Source organism: Eurypyga helias, unplaced genomic scaffold (assembly GCF_000690775.1).
Source record: "Eurypyga helias isolate BGI_N326 unplaced genomic scaffold, ASM69077v1 scaffold2830, whole genome shotgun sequence".
In the NCBI taxonomy this organism is placed as follows: Eukaryota; Metazoa; Chordata; class Aves; order Eurypygiformes; family Eurypygidae; genus Eurypyga; species Eurypyga helias.
This window is the reverse complement of record NW_010223575.1, coordinates 1-21,306: the sequence shown is the minus strand read 5'-3', so window position 1 is coordinate 21,306 and position 21,306 is coordinate 1. Positions and strand designations below refer to the sequence as shown.

The following is a 21,306-nucleotide window of genomic DNA, read 5'->3' as shown; positions in this document are numbered from 1 at the left end:
AGATACATCTCACTCCCCCAGTGACTTTATAACATGTTGCTAGGTAACAGTGCATACAAGTCAGGTTTCAAGACCTTTAGTAAGTCACCATAAAATAACTGCATAGGGCCTTTTGCATGAAAAAATGTACATTTGTATCCTTTTACTGATGCCAATAGATCAGACATCGAAAACATGACCCTCTGCCAAACTGTAAAGCTCCCCATCAAGTACTACATGAAAAAAAACAACAAAATATTGTATGTTTTCTCAGCTTTCAGGCTTTCCCCGTCTTTTCTGTTCATTCTTGCTACATGCAGCCATCGTGAGCACTACCACCTACAGGTCAGTACAGTTGATGTGTCAAGCCACTTCCTGCACAGCAATCCAAATTTAAGGCAGACATCAGAATGACAACATATATGGGACAGCTGTCATAAAAAATGGATTTCATGTAGACTCCAAATTTGAAACTCAGTTAAAAAAATGTACCAGTAAAAAATGTACAAGCAATTCAAAACAGACACTCTCCTGTTGATTTTTTTCTTGATCATAATAATACATTTTTTAAAGAGGAGGTTTCTATGGCTTCTTCCAACCCACACAGCAAACCATTTGTGCCAGCCCAGTTCACCTCCTGCTTGTCTTCAGCCCTTTTCCATTCTTCTGCTTGGCTCAAGGAACCCTCAGGCTTAACTTCTTGTGTTTACCCATTCTACTTGATTCCCTGCAGAATTGCAATCCCAGAGATATAAAGGTCTGGACAGATGAGGATAGCAAGCCTTCCCAAAATAAATGGCTATGGTTTCACCAAAGCAATGGCTATAGGACATAGTGAATTCCTTAGTTTACTTGACAATAAAATTTGCTAAAATGCAACTTACATTCCATTTAAAGGAAAAAGATGACCAATTATTCTGTATTGAAAAGTTTCTTACGTGACATTTTGCCTGACTTCTTTCTCTTTAAAAGTTAAAGGCCAATTTGGAAAACATTTAGTATAGAACATCCCCCAGCATAGCCACAATACTGAAGTGTTCAGTCAAATCAATAAAAGAGCACACAAAATATAATTGATTCACCCTAAACACATCCTCCACTTCAGAGTCTCACATGTGAATATCATCCTTACAGTAATAATCTGACAGTCAAAGAAAACACAATAAACATGCTTTGCATTAGATATGGATTTCAATTAAAATGGTAAAAAAAAAAACCTTAAAAGCTGTTCATGAATCTCTAGGACTACCTTTTTTTTAAGTGTTAATAATCAAGAAATGCAATAACATTCATACTTCACAAGTATTTACTAGTTAGACCTCAAACACTGCTCTGAAGGAAGGTGACCAATTAGTCCTACTTAACAGATGAGTAAAGGCAGAGAATTTAAGAGCTGAATTTCCTGACGGGCTGGGCGTGTGTGACACTCAGTGATTTCAAACTAGAACTACAGGTACGCAGCATGCCTGAAAACCACACCAAATGGTATTTGCCAAAGTAATTGTCAATGAACATGAAAGACTGGATAAAAAGTTCTCACTCCTAATCCCAGCACCATCCCTCTCTTATCTCACCAGTTTCCCTCTTCCCTCCATCGTGCACCACTCCTTAACGAAAGAAAACAAGAAACTATAAGTTAAGAAGTTGCAGTGTTTTTCTCCCTGCTATTCCATTACTTTGCAAACCCAAGGCAAAGTGTTTCTTAGCCCACAAAGGAGCAGCTTCTGCTGCCGCTTGCTGCTCAATTACCTGACAGCTTCATAAGAAAATCTGATGCCATCTTGACAGAGATGTCTTGGCTGAATAGTGCTGATGCTGTGTTGGCCACAAAGTCAGAGGAGTCTTTCAGCTTTGTGTTGTTGGGGGGTCTGTCAACAGTGCTAAAAGCAAAAGGTGCAGCAGAGATGCCATTGTCATCTTTGGGCTCTTCTTTCACTAGTAAAGGTGGAATACCTCCACTAGGCTGCCCAGCCACGTCAGGTGTTTTAGACACAGATGCTGATCCCGGTAGGTCAGGTCCACCTCCTTCCCTCTGTGGTCCCGGGCAAGGGTCACTATTTAGCTGCGGTGACCCCTTCACCTCAGTTTCTGGTATTTCCTCCTTCACTTTGGATTCTGTCCTGAGGAAATGTTGATGGCAACGCATATGGAGTTTCAGGCTGAAGTGGCGGGAGGAGGTAAAAGGGCATAGCTGGCACTGAAAGGTCTCACCCCTGTCCTGGTGCTGATGAACCTGGTTCAAGAGGTGAAAGATAAAAGCATGTCTTAAGTAAAACAGTTTACTAGCACTATAGAAATCTCTACACTTCTCACACCATTTAAAAAAAAAAAAAAGTTAACTAATGGGTGAACTCTTCATTCTGAGTATTTGGAAAGAGGTCAGGCACTAATAACAGTAGGATTCTTTCACACAGAAGTCAAAGAACATTAATATTAGACTCAACTGAAAAATAAATTCAGGAATATCTGTTTCTGCAGCATGGAAATGAAGTCTTCTTTGGATCAAACAGTCCTTACAAGTGGATCATGATGACTTAGTGCATAAAAAGACTTCCAAGGTACAACTAGTAGCTTTCTTGATTAAAAACCAAACAAACAAAACCCACCCTGACTATTACATGTTCTGCTAAGCATGATCATATTGTGCCACCTCATAAATAGCAGCTGTTCAGAGCAACCCAGCAAAACACCAACCTGCACAGCAACGACCATCATCAATTCATGTATCCTTAGAGCAAAAACACAGGACCCAGCAATACACAAGGCAATATTGAAACAATTTGTCGCAAATTAATGCTACCAGAAAATAAACAGCTCCGTTATGATAAAATACAAACATGAGTTTAGGTGTTCGCTATTTATTCCATTTTATCAGTCAATTAATGATCACATTTAATCTTACTGTCCTCAATATTGACTGCAGGCTCTTTTTCATAGAGACCACATGGTCCAGTATGACTACAGTGCCTAGTATCCTCAGGCCCAATACTGATTACCTTTTCAAGAGAACTCCATCCATCCATCCACCCACCCACCCACCCACCCAGGTTTACATATTATTTGAACAGACACACTCATTTATATAAACTATATCTACACAATTTCTTGTTTAACGCAGTACTCGTGAAAGGGAAGGAATAATTGAGCCCAGCATAATAGTGGCAGGTATATTGAAAAGTTTTTTCCCCTCTAGTTTCACAAATGAATTTTCTATCCTGACAGTAGCACTCCAAGCTACTCCCTGCAGAATGACTGGCAAAAACATACATTTTTTTCCTTATTAATTGATGAACATGTGATCAGGACAAACTGGCACCAGACTGAGCTCCACACATTCATTTTTATTTGTGACTCGAGTTGGTTGGAAACATTTCAGTGAGACAGATTTTTGTTGGAAAAATGGCAATTTGTTGAACGCAAAATATTTCACCTGAAACACAGAGAGGTTTGATGAACTCTTGGCAAACAAGGCACGATTCTCTCACGCTACTGAGTGGCACTCTCCTGGACTTGGCTCGGAAGCAGCCAGCTGTGCCAGGGATCCAAGGCACACTGCTGCAGCAAGCCCCGAGAGCTGCAGCTCTAATCAAAGCTCAGCTCTACACCAGGGAGCCTGGAAAACCTAGCTTTAGGGCTTTTAGCACTTTCCCTATTCCTGCAGTGCTGTGATCTACATCCAGAGAGTCCCGGTGCAGACACTGCAGAGCTCAGGGGATGCAGTAGCATTTCCCAAACACAGCTCTATCAAAATTCAGGTTGGAGTTTCCCATGGTTGTAGATTTGGCCTAATTAATTTTCTATATAGTAGATTAATTCAGTCACAAGCTAATATCCAGCATTCCCAGCTCTACATACATAGGACCTGGATTCAGATCCACTAAAATGTAAAGCTGAGAGATGTCCCTCTTTTAGCCCTATTTGCATTCAGTGAAGACACATTTAATTAGTGCTGCATAACTTTTCATTCAGTAGATCTTCCAGGGGTGCAGAGATTAGGTACTAAACACACAGATAGCACAAGAGAATTTCTCTTGGTTAGCCACTTTACAGAATGACATTCTCAGTATGGTATAATCATGACATTTACAAAGTAATTTTGGAATCTTAAAATTGCACCTGACAACAAAATAAAAAAAATAGAAGCTAATGCTAACTTAAGACAGTTTTAAAGCAACAACCTTGCAGAATAGCAACACAATCAATTATAAATATTAACAAGTTACAACAGAAGTGCCAACCAGATTGCCTGTCCACGCTACTGGAAACAGGTTGGTCTATGGGCAGAGCAGTATGTACACACTCTTCTTCATGAAGAGCACCAAGATGTACTAATGGTAGCAAGCACTCTCACCATGGCAACTTTATCTCTTACACCCACTGAGATTCTGTGTGCCAGGGTTTCTCTCCAGGATCCCCTTCAATCAACATTTCCCTGCCTACATTTTTAACCACTTCTTTCAGAGGCCCCTTATCACAATCATTGATATGATGCCTTCTGAAGGCTGTCACTGCTGCAGTTGGGTGGCAAAGTGTGTGGGAGCCCACCTTCTCTTCCCAGGAACATGGCATGCCACCTCTGCAATATCTTCTGAGAATGGATGAGAAGAGGGGGAGCTAATTAATCTGATTTGGATTTTTCTCCTACCCAAAGACAACAGCAGCATCACCAATGGATTTCTCATAAAGTATATTTATAACTTGCAGCTGAAGAGTACAAGAATTAAAACCCAAATATTTAGAATTTTGAAGGGAAGAATTTTAGATCTACAAAGAAAACACACGAAACAACACCCAATAGGTAGCTCCCAATGTCCAGGGTCCACCACAAGACTTTTCTTTTTAATTCTCAAAAGTAAATAATAGCGTTTATTTAAAAATTCGAACACTATTAGAAATAGAAGCTAATAATTGAAGTCCCTTTAAAGGAAAAACTGTCTCTTATTTTCTCATGACAGCAGCTGAAAGAGCCAAGAATTGCCTTTCTATGCTATTCAGAGGGAAAAGTCAAGGCAGCAACTACTTGCTGCAGAGTAAGAAACAAGAAACCCTATAGAGTTACACAGAAAGCCACAGGGGAGATTGAGGTCACACAATGTTACAGTCCAAAGAGCTGCCTTCTCTCTCCATGAGACAGCTCTTACACTGTGCTAATGCTACCCAAACCATCAGATGTCCTCTTTACACTCTTGTTGCTGCAAGAAGCACGGGCAGGAGGAGACTGGAGGGCAGCTGACAGGTTTCCTCAGAAGTCCCACTCTGAGCGCAGCTGCTGCCAGATCTGGATCACTCTGAATTAAGCTGCAACAAACCACATTCATAGAGAATGTTTTTTTCTGAATCCCACAAAACTATTTCACTTACATCAGCAACATTTAAGGACTTCTGTGTTCTGAGTTTATATCATTTAACCATGGATATTTCCCTTGACTGTGCGAAGTAGTATCATCTTTATTTTAATCCTACAGTCTTTCCAGTCTCAAATGGTATTTCATGGTTCTACAGTTTTTCAATGTCTGCTTCACATGACAACAATTTTCAACATGACAATACACACTGTACAAACTGTAGGCCTGGTTTGAGTGCTTCTGTACAAGTTATCTACTGGTCAATTTTTTGTTTTTAATTTTTTATTTGTTTCTTTCTGTTTCTCTAGCTGCTTTCTCAGTTTCACATTACAAGAAAGAAAGAAAAAAAAAAGCCATTCAATTTATGTTCTCTATCACATGCATTATTTTGATCACACCTCCTTTCCTGGCAGTCCCATTCTTTTCAGCTTCTTTCTTCAAAGAGAGTTCTTGCCATCCAACTAATCATTTTCATTGCCAGCTTTTAAAATTCCTTCTATTTCTGATACACCTATTTCATGCAGTGACCAGAAGTGAGTATACATGGCAGCATACCATGTGCTAATAATAGCATTGTAATATTTTCAGTGTTATTTCTGGTTTATTCTACAAACATTTAAACAGCTAACATACTTTTTAACCACTGCCACGCATGCCAAGAAAAGGTTTTCACTGAACTGTCTACGACACTCCGCTATTTTCTCTGAGTAGTTACAGTTCATCATATCAGACAGCCAGGTGCATGATTAGACTCGTTTCCAAGGTGCAGTACCTTGTATTTGTCAACAATAACTTCATTTGCTCCCTTGTTTATCTGGCAGCCAGCTTCTTATCCCCTTTCAAGCTTTGCCTTTTCTAATCTTGATTCATGCACGTAAGGTTCTATCATCTACAATTCTCTTACCCACAGTCATCATTTTGTGCAGATCACATTTGCTAAAATACATGCAATTCCACTCAGGAATGGAACACCCCTCTGTTAGCCTTTTGTCATGCTTAAAATTGCTAATTCCTTCCTACCCTTTGTTTTACTGTCACTTGGTGAATTTCTAATTTGCCATAGTACATCACATTGTTTAATTTATTTGGCAGCTTCTCAGTGAGAAGCTTTGCCAAAGGCTTTTTTAAAGACCAAATAAATTTCAACTGATTCTTAAATCCATGATTTTCCTGACATGCTCAAAACATCTTAGTAGAAGAACACATGATTTTCTTTTACAGAAACCACATGTCCCCATCATAACACATAATTCATATAATTGTATTTTTTTTTTTTTTCTGTTACAGTTTTTGTTGAAACACTAACATTTCTGGTACCATAAGCAGTTTTTTTAATCATCTTTTTATACCTAATAGCTACTTCCCCACTGATTTACCAGCCAATTTAAGTCATGGGAAGTACACACTGGCCCAAACATATGTACCACAGTTACAAAGAGATGTGATCCCACCTAACAGGGTACAAGGGGGAGTAGGGGGGAGGGAAGCTGTGACACAGGCATGTCCTGCAATTTTGTAGTACTGGTGAGGCAGATCTTTTCACTTTCCTTGAAGCTGGGGTAATGCTTTGCACAGACTTTCCCTTCTAGCTATGAGGCACAAAAAGGGAAGGATTGCATTCACCTTTCTTTCGGGGGGCTCAAGAGGTTTTTTTGGTTATTATTTTTTAAACACTCAGAATAAGAGGAAGCGGTTTTTTTCTCATAACCTTCATCCCTAAGCAAAATCAGAACATAAGGGGGTTGGGGTGTTAAATCCATTCACTGCTGCATTTGTTTCTGGCTGCTCAGTCTTTACTTACTTTCTGTGACCTAATTATGACTTTTTCCTTTACATACTAGAGGTTTTATTTTTCCCCAACAACTTTCAAGTGGATTAACATTTCCATGTTGACAAACTGTTTAAGCAATACTACTACAATCAACAACGACTACAACCTGGCTGCTTAGCCATACCTGCCTACCCACCGATTTCTTTCTGTCATTTTTGTTTTGGTTTGTTTGGTTGGTTTGTTTGTTTTTAAATCTCTTGTAGTAAAATGCCTTCTGCGGCTGCTGCATTTGACTACACTTGAGAGATCTCCAGTTTGCATCTATTATGTGTGCCCTCTGCTTTTTCATTTCATGCTCTTTCCTGACAAGTTGCCTCATTTTTAAAATATTGCATTTTCAAAAGTTTAGTGCTATGGTGCTAGTTTTGATATGACCCTTCCTTCCCCTCAGGACACATACATTATTCATATAGTATTTTCTTTTTGAAACCACTTCTTTGCTTTGCTTGAAAGCAAAGGGGAAAAAAGCCTCTCTGCAGGGCTGGACTGGACTAAGTGCTTAAAAAAAAAAAACCTTTTTTTTTTTCCTTTTTCCTTTATAATTTAAGGTATCAGAGCATTTCCTGCCTCATCCTTGTCTCATATGCAAAAAGTAAAGAGATTAAAAGGCAGATATTTGAAGTCACTTGTGGTACCTGTCTGAGACTCGGCACAGATTTCACTTGTTGAAAAGCTGTGCAAGTTTGCATCACGTCCCCTCAGGCCAAAGCTGTTTAAGGTTAGCTTAAACCAAATCAAACAAAAGCCCTCCCATAAAACACAGTCAGCCTCCTTCTCCCAGTATGGTGAGGATGCTTTAAAATAACCGATTAGGAATGCTCATTCAGTTGTCTTACCCTAGCTGGGGAAGAAAGAAGGAAAAGCAAATAACTAAGGGGTAGCGAGTACCTGGCTACATTCTTCAGGGCCTTTCCTTATTATCACTATCATGCAATTAACCGCCTCCCCCTAATCAGGAGGCTGATTATAACCCTCTTTACATTACACAGGAATAGTAATCTGAGATCTCACTACATGGTCCCTCTTCATAAGGAACAGAAGCAAGAGGATCCTGTGGTTGAGCATCACATGACCTGCCAGCCATTGCATCTAACTTTCCTGTTAAACTCAATCTTCCCTTTCCTGATTTTTCTGTCATGCCATCATGCTTCAGCAACTGTTCACAATGCCAACCTTCTTTTCCATTGCTACAAGAGCTGGCTCACCCATTTCTGCCTTACGTTTATATAGCAGCACAAGGAACATTTATAGATATTATTTTTGGCCATATGTTTCTCTTCCTCGTTCCCCCTTCCAAATGCTCAGGCTAATATCCTGTTGCTTTCTTGGAACATATCTGTATGATCTCACAGCCTATCCGTCCACCAATTGCTGAGGAAGATATGTGCATGATCCAAAGACACCAATTGGCCAAAGTCTGACTGATGCTTGTGGTATTGCTCTGACGTAAATTTAATCCCTACTTCCCCACCAAGAAAAACAGAAAAGCCTGAATACATCTTGCTAAATTACACCACCACTTCCCGTTGCTTTCTGCAGAAGTTGCACGTAAGATACTCCCTCAAAAAGAAAACAGCATATTCCAACTGAATACGTTTAGATAAACAGAGAGAAGGACTCAAGCACAAGCCTTGCTGCCTGCTTAGACAAGAAACTCCTCTCAGTTCTATGCTGATTTTGTCTAGCTTGATTTTCAGTGTTCTCAGCACCCCAGGAATCCACGCTATGATACCCAAATCAAGTCCTGTCACACTACCCTGAGATCAGGGCCAAAAATTGTGGTTATGCACATACTACAATTTGCCTCCAAAACAGACTAATAAAATTCTGTACTGTGTCTATTTTAGGTTTTTTCTAAGGTGCCTATCACTGTGGAATCTAAATGCCATATAACAACTGTAGATAACACTGTCTGCCTTAAAAGGCAGACTACTCAGCCTCCCTTGTTCATTGTGTGTCTGTGAGGAAACTTTCCTTCTGCTTCCCTTCTTGCCTTTCACTTCCTCACCTCCAGCTGTGAGTTGGTCCTGGCAAAGTGCCCTTACTGGAAGAACACTTCATCAACATGGTGGGTAGCACATGTAGAGCTGAATATGGTCAGGGTTGGAATCAATTCAGCTCGCTGCTAAGATTTTCTCCAGCAGGGGACAAGACACCAAAAATGTTGGCAATGTTGTATTCTGGGGCCAATCAGTTTGATATGTTGTAATTACCATAAAAATATACAGTAATTACATTATATAGTTATTATATAGTTATTATTTGTTGACCTAAAGATACACACAGTAAGGAAGGCCTATATGGAGACACACACAAACCACACATGGAAATTAAATCTCTAATGACCAGTTTCAATGGAAAATGCCTACAAGAACCTAGAAAAAAAAAGGAGGTGCTTTAGCTCCAGGCAATGCTGTCTAGGAGGAAACAAAGACAACACTATTAGATTTTGAGGACTGCAGCTGGACAAAACACCTCAACAGGTTTTGCCTGTCATCCTTATCAACAGAACATAAAACCTGAAAACTGAAAAGCATCATAAAGGAGAAAAGCTAGGCTTCTGATAGCATCCTAGAATAAAAATTAGCTTATAATGAATTACAAACACCAGCCTAGTACCCTCATTTTGAGTAGCCTTTTTGGTTTTGAAAAGCAGGTCTTTACCTGCAGCCACAGCTGACTCACGAGGAGGAAGAGCAGGATGGAGAGCTAGAGGCAGCTCTGCTTTTCTGGGTTGCCTGCCAGGAAAGAGATAAGGCCAGGTAGCTCCCAAAGGATCCTAGGACAATGAAGAGAACTGAAACATCTGACTGGCATAACCACAATGCTGCATCCTAAGTAGCTCCCAGCTGTGCTGTACAATTTCTGACGTGTATTCATTCCATTTTGAATACTGTTGGCTTATATATGTGTCAGTTACTCTAATCTCATACTTACATAAAAATTTAAAAGCAGCACTTTAATGAGAAAAGAATTCTGATTTTTTTTTATTTTTGATCTTGTTATCAATTTATATTTTCACCAAAGGAAATTAAAATTATGTCTGACACTGTTGGACACATCACTAGCATGCCCCTACCTCATTCACCTGCCTCAATTTTCACGTGATAGAAAAAATTTTTACAAATGGCCTACTCCATTGAGAAAAGTGTAGGAAACCACTGAAATCGTAGTAAAACATTATCTTTCAGATTCTTGTACTTGCGAATCTTTACATCTATCCATAAGACTATAACAAGGACAAAAGACCAGATACAGCCCATCTAGTTTCATCAGACAATTGCCTTCATCTAAAATAGGGAGTAGTTTTACCAGCAAAGACCACTCAGTCCATCATGACCTGCATGACTGGACTGCATTGACCATGGAGACTTCAGATCTTCTCTCCATAGCAAGGCTAGAGGAGGCTATAACCTCTCACATTGTGTCAAGCAGTTCTGGGCCTGACTCTTACCTCAGTGATGTCTAACTAAGTATTACTTAGTAATAATTACTGTATTAACAAATAATTAACACTAAATGTTACCTGTTTGTACAAGGAGTCTGTTTTAAGATTAGACTAACAGAAGATAGGAAGCAGTAAAGAGCACAAGGGCCATCAATTTGATAACAAGCAGAGACAGTGAAAAAGATCCCTGATTTTTTTCCAGCATACTACCTGTGACCACCTATGGAAATCACCATACCAAAAAGGAAGGGATAGACCGTGAACCTGCAAATAATTACAAAAAGGGAAAAAAAGCAGGGAACCACAATTTCTGCAGAGAATAATAGCGGTGTCCTTTACAAAGCAGGGGATAACAACAGGTCTTTGCTAAGGAATAGCAAGCTTTTAGTTGATGGATGCTTCTGTGCAGGCTGTCAACAACTGAGAACAAAAAACCTTTCTTATCATGCTGTGTTCCCCCTCTTTCTACTCATCTACTCAGGGTGCCCATATGGGCCTTCTAGTCAACATGAAACACCAAGTCCTAAAAGAAAGAGCCATAAACACCAAACCTACTTGTACCTGATAAGGATTAGCATGACACACCAAGGATGCCTGGGAATAGTGCATTGATCCACAGCAGAAGAGTTAAGATATTAGTCTTCATACTTTAGAGGAATGATTTCAGACCTAGCAAGGACCTGAAATACAGCAAGATTTGCTGTTGTGATCAGTGGAATCATGTGAATCATTTAGGCTGAAGTGAATAGTTACTTGGGTGTAAGCAAGGTTAGACTAGTGATCTCAGATTCTGCAATAGCATATATAAAAGCTGAACATGCCTTTCTGCCCCTCTCCACACCAGTCTGGTATTGTTACACACATTTGTCTAAAATAGACAAAATACTAACTATAATAAAACATTTCACTGTTATTATAAAACTCAACTGCATTCACAAGGGATATTTTTTGCACTTCAGCTTCTTCATCCTAATGGGACAGGTACCATTTTTACTCCACAAAGCATGTTCGACAGCTTGCAAGACCAGACACTTTCTACATTGCAACTGTGTAGTACTACACCTAAATAGAGAGTTTCTTCAATTTTTCTATTGTTCTGTCTCAACACAGATGTTGCTTCCTTCAAAAGGTCATCTTCAGTTGGAGCCTAAAAGGCTGAGTTAGAAGCACACTTTAAACTTATGGGAAACATCTGAAAATAAAACATTACAGTATAATCAGTCATTCACTTTGTTTTGGATCCTCCACTCCTGAAAAGACTGCAGTTAAAAACTACAGTGAAAAGAAAGTTAAAACTGCCAGCCTGTCTATAGAAAGTCATGGGGAGATCCCCTGCTAGTGCTGGCCAAGTTGGTAGGCCCGACAGCATCATGCAGTGGCATACAGAGACACCGGCTGGCATCCTGGAAAGCAGCATTCCTGTGTTTGCATGGTGTGGTGGGCTGATCTTGGCTGGAGGTCAGGTGCCCACCAAAGATGCTCTGTCACTGCCCTCCTCAGCTGGGCAGGGGAGAGAAAATATGATAAAAGGGTCCCAGCTTGAGATAAGGACAGGGAGAGATCATTCAGCAATTATCATCACAGGCAAAGCAGACTCAGCTGGAGGGGGGAGAAATTAGCTTAACATCAGTCAAAATCAGAGTAAAAAGAGAACCAAAACCCCAATCTTAAAACATCTTTCACCTACCTCTCTCTTCTTCCTGGGCTCAAATTCACTCCCACTTTTCTCCACCTCTTCCCTCTGAGCAGTGTAGGGGGACAGGGAATGGGGGTTGTGGTCAATTCATCACACATCGTCTCTACCTCTCAGGCAGAAGACTCCTCACACTATTCTCCTGCTCCAGTGTGGAGTTCCTCTCATGGGAGACATTCCTCCATGAACTTCTCCAACATAAGTCCTTCCTACAGTCTGTGTTTCTTCCTTAACTGCTCCAGCGTGGGTCCCTCCTGTGGGGTGCAGTCCTTCAGGAGGAGCCTGCTCCAGCCTGGGTCCCCCTGGGGTCACAAGTCTTGCCAGCAAACCTGCTCTGGAGTGGGCTCCTCTCTCCACAGATCCACAGGTCTTGCCAGAAGCCTGCTCCAGCATGGGTTTCCCACAGGGTCACAGCCTCCTTTGGGCATCACAGGCTCTTCAGGCGCAGCTGCCTGCCCCGGTGTGGGGCCCTGCCCGGGCTGCAGGGGGGTCCCTGCTCCCCTGTGACCCTCCATGTTTGCAGGGGCACAGCCAGCCTCACCATGGTCTCCACAACAGGCTGCCGGGGAATCTCTGCTCTGGTGCCAGGACCACCTCTTCCCCCCTCTTTCTCCACTGACCTGGGGATCTACAGAGTTGTTGCTCTCACATTTTGCTCTCTCTTTCTACTGCAAATGTCCTCTACCATTTTTTTTTCCCCTCCTTAAACACGTTATCCCAGACACGTTATGGCTGTTATTGGCGCGGCCTTGGCCAGCAGCAGGTCCATCTTAGAGCTGTCTGGCATTGGCTCTATCAGACACAGGGGAAGCTTCCAGGAGCTTGTCACAGAATCCACCCCTGTAGCCCACCTGCTACCAAAACCCTGCCACCCAAACCCAATACACATGGTGTCATCTCAGCTAACATCCCTGCTTCTGGTGGTTCCAGGCCCAGAACTAAATCCATCGCAGACAGCTTGTGCTGCACTAAGCTGACATAACCCAAAGCAGTTTTCACATTGCAATAAATGGAAAGGCAAGCAAAGGGAAAAAAGTTATTTCTTTCTCTTTTTATGGTATCTTTATTTAAAGAAAGGCATCATTAGTAGCACAGCTAGGGAAATTTAGTTCCTGCAAATGCAAATGAAATGTTTGATTGATGATTCAAGTGGTTTGATTGTCAGTAAACACTTCCCTTACCTTCATATGTGATTTGAGATTGTCCTTGCGTGCACAGCGAAATGGACAGAGTGGACACTGATGACTTTTCAAACCTGTATGAATCACCATGTGCCGTTTCCAGTAACTCTTCCTCTTGATAACCAAACCACAGATCGGACACTGGAAAGGTTTTCCTCCTTCTTCTTCTGAGGCTTAGCAGAAGGGGGAAGAAAAAGAAAAGATACTTTACAGCCACTTGTTGAATACTTTTCCCTTGTAAACATACTCAAGCTATTTCTCAGTGCTAGAATTTCATCTGCAAAGAGACACATCAATTCAACAACAACACGTACCAGAAATTTCAGTTCCTCCTCCCTGCACAACCCTTTTCCCCTTAATCTAGTTATTCTCCCTTTAAGAAAGGTCACCATAATTTATAAAAGGTTAATGTTCCAAACATCCTTTGGCTAATCAGTAGGGGATGCTACTCTATCTCACCTGGTCCTAATGTTCCTTATTATTTAACTGAACTGAGATGGATGTCTCTCATAATCATCACTTTGCAGCTTCATTTCCTATCAAAGGCCGGTTGTAGCAAGGTATGGAAAATATGCTTAACTGTTAAAAAATTATCTATTTCCATATCTGATGGTTGGCCAGCAGGGGAGTGGGACATAAAGCATAGAACAATCTGTGACTTAACTGAAAAGCATGCTGGTATTGCATCTCAGATACATGTAACGCCAGAAGTGAATGACTTCAGAACCCCTGCTGTTGCACTTGTTTAGTTATGACTCGAGCAGTTGCTGCTGCAACTTCAGCCATTGGGGATCTTTGGGTCATGGATTTCCTTCTGCACCTCTAGTTGCCAGGGCTTTAAATCTATTGCCTTCCTAAATGTTTGCACTCTGCTTTACTGCCCAATTCACCTAAAATAAGGATTTGGTAGCATGTATCGGGCAAATAGTGTACTGAGTGTGGGACCATCTCAAAGTTGAAGGAAAGAGAAATTTCTGCTGCTGACTTTACACAACTAACCATCCGTTCATCCTCTCACCACGATTTCCTCTGCTTATTATAAAAGACAGGCCTAGTATTACTGTGAAATTGGAAACTTTTTTTCCTCACTGTAAAAGGTTGACTACTTGCAAATATCCAGAGCTCAGCAATGTGTTTCCTGATATTTGGAATTTCACTCAGAATATTTAATCTCATTGTTATCAGTTACTTCCTACTGATAAGGATAGAGCAAACATCAAATTCCCTTGATGAGGAACTAAGCAATAAAAACCTTCAGAAAGATTTGTCATATCCTAAAATATAATTCTTGCTATTAAGTAGGAAACAAAACCACCGTAATTCAACTGATGAGGTAGTCATTATGTAAGCACAAAAAAAGGACACATTGTCAAAGCATGCGCTTCTGCAAGCTCAGAAATTCTCTGTATAAAATATTCTATCACGCTCATCATATTACCAAATTGATCCCCTCTCTACACCTCTAAAGAGTAGCTCTAAGCCAAAGCCAATCCTATAATTGCTTATGTTTCAGTTTTTAAATATCTTTACTTACTTCTTCACAAGAGGCAGGAGAAAGACAAACCACCGGAAAAAAAACCCAAACAAATATATTGGTACCATTTTAACCTATTATTTCTCTTCCTCTATTGTACCTTTTTTCCAGCCTCTGGTTATCATCACAAAGTATCCAGAAAAGAGATGTGTAACAAGCTATTACCTGTTTTCTACCCCATTAAAAATAAACCTGAAAACAAGATGGATCAATACTAATTTAACCATTACAAAATACACAAAGAACTGGACTGAATGTATGTGACTTCACCAATAACAATGACAACTAATGGCACACAGGAATTTTGTCAATGCTCTCCAAAGCTGAACTATGTTAGCTCCTTACTATACTACATAAACATCGGCATAAGAAAAAAATTCTGGGCTTCAGCTTTCCTTCATTTATACTGATGTTTTATGTCACACAGTGTCAATTACTTGGAAAGACTGACTCCAGTGAGCACACAATCAGCCAGTGCTTCCCAAAGCAGCTTCAGGAACAAACGTGCAAGTATTGCAGGCAAAAAGTTACACCAAACAAGCATTCAGTCACTATAAGGGTCTGTCACCCACACTCTTCAAAAACGACATCAGAACTTTAACAGAGATTCCAGGCTTCCTTTTAAATTTCATCCCAAACACGAGCTTTATATAAAATTAGCAATATTAAAAGATTGATAGAAAAGTTAATCTTCTCTGTACCACTTTACTATAACCTGTGCAAGTAATGATTAGGTCCGCCAAACCTGGCATGCAGTTTCAGAGGTGACCATGCTCTGATAAGCCATGGCTCCAGCTTCTTGCCTATAATAAACGTGAGCAAATAGCTCAACACAATGAACAAAAGAGCAGCAGGCATACTCTTGTTATTAACATATTCCTCTTTAAACAGCCTCCATCTTTGCTGTTCCTTACTTGTCGACATCTAATTAATCTCACTGAGTATTGAACCAAAACTAGATGTTGCTGGTGGGTAAGTGAATCAGTTTGTAACAAGGCAGCAAACTCACCAGTGCCTTAAACATTCCAAGTATGAGAGCGGGGGAAAAAACCCACCTCTCAAGCTATGTCTACTGGGAAAAGATGTCTCCCTGTCTCTGGGAACAAGACAAAAAAAACCAAAAACAAAACCCATGCCTGAAGGAGCAATCAAACAGAGACAAAAAGACAAAACATTATAAAATTAAATACTATTTTTAGCTTTTAGTGCCATAAGGTTGTAGGTGCAAAAGGAATCAGGAGCATGTGAAATTTATTTTCATGGCAAATATACACCCTCAGCTACCCTCTTCAACTTTTACAGAAGTGTAATCTTTAATCAAAGGTCACTAAACAGTGACCTTTTTTGCAAGCTACATGGACTGAAGGAATCAAGGAGCTTGGCTGTCCATAACTGACATCCAAATATGCTAACCAACAGCTAGCTTTTTATTTTCAGTTGGTTAATTAGTTCGAAAGGAAAAAATAGCCTATCACAAAACATAGAACTTTTGTTATGAACTATAAAGTTTGCTTGGATGCCAACTGGCGTTGGCGCAGTGTGTATGAACTGAAAGGAAACACCCTTCCTCTTGGGATACTAGTCCTATATATTGTAAAAATTGAATGGTTGTTCCTTGGTTACCAAGGACCTGAGGCAGTCAGCTCCCACTGTTACCTTTTAGCAGCACAGAATGTCTGGGCCTTCAGCAAAGAGAACAGTTGCTAGGAACTTGCTGCATCAGAGTTAGTTTATGAAATGCTGGTACTACCAGCACTTCTGCATGCTGGTACAGAGCAATCTCCTAGTATAAGCGGCACAGACAAATCACACAGTTTGCTGGTGAAAAACAGAACTTGGGTTTTACTACAACCATTTACTTTTTCCAAGTGAAAACTTATGATGTGAACAGCTTTTTCTCCAGCAGGGAATAAAATAGTAATTTCAAATACATTTTAACCTTCCTCCTTTTCTGTGCATTGCTGCCTTTTTATATGGTGACCAGTCTTCATGGGGAAAGTTACATTAGATTAATGCCCTCAGTCACACTGGTGTAGCCAATATGGGTACTCTTATTCCTGCACGAAAGGACCCTTTTTTGGTTTAGCTTATGTTACTCTAAAAAGGACTTCATCAAAACTAATGAAAACCTTAGGCCATACCCATGCCAAGAATAGTTTGCCACTTTAATTGCTCTGGCAAAACACATCAGCAAAGCATTTGTAGAACACTTGTAACTCAGAGCAAAGAAAACTGGTACCAGCTGCACCTCATCTCATTCCTCCCCCTCCTTTTCCAAGGGAGGAATGAGCATTGCTGTCTATTCAATAGCTTCTACACTAAGACTTTTTACCAAGAGCCACATAGGGACAGATAGGACCTCCTCATAATATCCCTAAACAAAAAGGGTAGGTCAGAAAGATGGCAGTGCAATTACACAACATCCACATCAGGCTTCATGTCTGTTCAGTGGCTTGCTACACCTGCACAGTCAAGCCAGTATTCCTGATAAAGCTCTAATATGCTGCACCACATCGTGCATCTTGTGAAGACAGCTGCCACGCTTCCTTCCCCTCTGCAGCAGAATGCCACTGCAGGAAGAACACTGACGACACCTGAAGCTGTATGTACCAGAAATATGAAACCATGATGTGAACTTTTTATAGAAATAGATGAAAGAAACCTTATTTTGAAGACAGATAATTTAAATTTCCCTGCATGGCTTGCCAGTTCTTCAAGGCTTTTGTTACCAAGACTACTACTTCTTATTCCCTATAAGCCTGATTCCTTGACTGCTGACAGCTGGAACTGGTGGAGGGAAGTCAAAAGTGTAAAATGGTTCTTGTTGAGCAAATTAGAGAAATGCAGTTCACTTTTTTTTTTTTTAAAGTGACAAAGGATTGTAAAATACTGAATGGCTGCAAAAAATTTTAATGAAAAGTGGCAACATAATAATATGCTCTGGTAAATTAGGACAGGGTAGTAAGCGATTATACAAAAGTCCATTTGTGACAGAGACAGCAGGAGGGAGAATTCTCCCTTGTCCAATATTTCAAAAGCACTAGTTTTGTACATGCTCACTGATACCGTGAGCTTCCTAACAGGGATTCTTTGATCTTCTCCATTAAATACTTTTTGTGGACTTATTCTGAACTTGGTAAAAGGGGAGAATACCATTGTATAGACTAAAATAAAATAAAAGTACAGAGCTGTACACTCACATCTTTCAAACATGGAAACATTTGTGACAGTTTGATCTTCAAGTGGTATTTTAAAAAGCTTTTCTATTGTTTACCTAAGGTACCTATTTCTTATTCTCATAATACATGGAATCAAACCAAATCCAGACCCACTGAGAAGTTACATAAATTTAGAGCAAAACAAATACATTCTACTTAGTGGCTCAAACTATATCCATACCTGTACTAGTGGATTTGGATGCTCTTCCCTTAGGGACTGGCAATAACAATAATTCCAAAGACTGTGGTGGAGTTGCTTTCTCTTGCTTCATCTCTGAAAGCTGCAGGGGATCCTCAGCAATGAGTGATTTCTTCTTCTCAGCCAACAGGGTGCCTGCAGCCCTTGCAGCAACCTCCTTGAGCAGAGCAGCTGAAGAGGTCATGGAAGCCAGAGAAAGGAAAGAACTAGCCGGAGGCGGGTGCTCCTGCCCAGGAGTCATGCTTCTTTCACTCACTTTCTTAGATAAAGCTGCTAACGTGGAGCTGGCTGACTGAGAGCTAAAAGGTGAGGAAAAGGATTCGAATCTTATAGTGTCTTCAGTCCTTGAAAGAGATTTGTCCTGCAGAACAGCATTGGCTGCAGCTTTCAGTTTCAGGATAGCTGAATCAGGGGACAAACCACAGGTGGTGGTTGAGTTTGGCAACCACTTACCTTGATTCCATAAAAAGTGACTACTTGCATTGTATTGGTCACTTTGTTCCTGTTTCTCAGCAAGCTTTCTGGCAAGAACACTTAGCTGCTGAGCATGATGTGCAGGTGGAGAGAAGGAGACATTAGAGCCAAGATTTACAGGGGACTCGACTCTGCCATTGACTGTAACAGCAGCATCCAGCTTGAGGGAGCCAGCCTCCAGTAGCCGCCTCAGGTTACTACTCAGTGGCTTATTTGGACCAGGAGGTTCTTCTTCACACAGAGACGACACATCAGGAGAAAGGTGCTCTTTATTCTGTAATGTGTCTCTTAGTGCCTCATTTTCAATGGATACCAGCTCTGCTGCATTGCTGCTAGGAGTTGCACTTCCCAAAGAAGTGTCTGGGGAAGTGGACTGCTCTTGGATTCTGTCCTCAAGAGACAACTTAAAGTTCTCCTGCACTTCTCCATATGATGCTTCTGAAGGAGTTTCTGAAGAATTTCCAAACCAGCGTTCTTCTTCACTGAGTTCACCTTCCACTTCTTCCTGCCTGGTACCATCTGTGTGAAACCAAGAACAACAGTATTATTCCCAAATCTGTGTAAAATAACTTCTTAGCATGATGTATGCCTGACCTTTGCATGATCCTCCTCAACAGTCACCTAACACCCCCCTAAAGTGCACGGACTTGGCATCAGCCTGGATTGAGTAACCAAGAAGTTTTTTGAAAATTCATGTCTTTCTTTGAAGACAAAATAGTGACAAGCCTGTCATATTTCTGTCTGCATAACTAAAACAATTAAACTGCAACAATACAAATATGCATAACAGATATTCATATATTGCAAGTATTTCATTATTAGTCTATACCTCTTGCAAAATATTATTAGTTCTGTGGTATAAAGCAGGGATTTAACAGGCCCAGAAATTACTGGATACTTGTCTTTGTAGAGCTAGCACAGGCACACCATCAAAAGCAGATCAGGTGTGTAGCTACTCAAAGTAGTTTCTTCCAGTGACTTTAAATGTCAGCACAATCCTGCAGTGACCTCTATCTAAAATAAAATAAAGTTTGTACTGATAATACACAATTCATTCCTGAAGAGCTGAAATGACTAATACATGAATGCAGGCTAAAGCTCTCATCTCTTCAACTGTTTGGGAAAGAAATGAATATCATACACAAAAACAGAATCTTTGGGTTTTATTCTCTTCTTATATAGACACTACTTGCTTGTCATTCTTCACTAATGTTAAAGTTTTAAAGACCAGCCTAAACTAAACTTAGTTTGGCTGGAAAAACCAAAACAAGCATCACAGGTCTCAATGCAGTTAGTTACATTTTCTTCTCTACTGTAACTGCAACACATCTAGTCCCTCCTGAGACTTAACCGACAGTGTTTAAAGCACTGTGAACCTGGATTGCTCTCCTTCCCGGTAGGTATTCAAAGTCATACAGACATGACCAATACTTCTTTGGCAGATCTTGCTGGCCAATCAGAACGTAGTTAAGAACAACAGCAATGCTAGAATTAAATTTGTTATCTGCTCTTGCCAGATAACTCTCGCATTTCTTGCTTTTAGACTTAACGTCCCAAGCTACAGAAGAATCTTTGTAATCATACTACAGCAAAACAAAAGGATTTAATATAACCCTCCACTGACATTCTGGAAATAAGCCTGCATGATATGTACTGTATCTATGATCACATATTATTCCCAGATTCCCTATTTAATTCCAGCAAATTACACAACTTTGAGAGAAGTTGATGAATAAAAACTTAGATTTATATTATTGCTTTGATCTAATGAATTCAAGGAGGAAAAACCCAGCCAAATGTATCATGGGTCTAGAGATACCAACATACATTCTGAGAGAAAAGGTTTGGGTTTTTTTAATGCTATACAGAATACGGGGAATAGCCTCTCACAGCAAGTTCCTTTTACTCAAAACCCTTTGAAAAAAATCAACGTTTTAATAGCCCACAGTAAAACCATTCAGTTACCTTACATTAGTAATTCAAACAGGAGAAGGCTAGCATCTTTATTAAAAGCAAACAAAAGCCAAGCAAAACCCAAAACATCCATCCAAAAGTATTTTGGTATTATCCAAGTTAACATCATAGACACAGCAAGATTAGCAATAACATGCACATAAATGTCAATACCATGCACATTCAAATAAAGAAGATATATGCTAATCAGTAGAGCCAGCACTTATGCAGGTTAAAGGAGAACTGAATGTAGTTCCTTTTCACCCTGAGAACATTAAAAAGTAACTTGAGGCATGTCTGTACAGTTGGGTGCACTCATCCAACAGATCTGTCCACTCATCCCAGATACTTTTTTTTTTGGTTTCCAATACAGAACTTATTTGTATCTTACAGTCACTTTGCCTGAACCGATACACCAAGAGCAGGACACACAGAATCACAGAATCATTTA

General features: G+C 40.3%; 1 protein-coding gene across 1 annotated transcript; it reads right to left on the bottom strand.

The window, feature by feature from the left end:
• Nucleotides 1–1,553: 1,553 nt before the first annotated feature.
• On the bottom strand, nucleotides 1,554–19,560 carry LOC104504938 (zinc finger protein 827-like; the record flags this gene model as incomplete). The annotated part of the gene is made up of 5 exons (XM_010160310.1): nucleotides 1,554–1,586; nucleotides 1,729–2,212; nucleotides 13,478–13,650; nucleotides 18,411–19,421; nucleotides 19,524–19,560. Coding segments are annotated over 5 exons (1,738 nt in total), but the record flags the coding sequence as incomplete, so codon positions are not given.
• Between the last annotated feature and the right edge of the window lie 1,746 nt (nucleotides 19,561–21,306).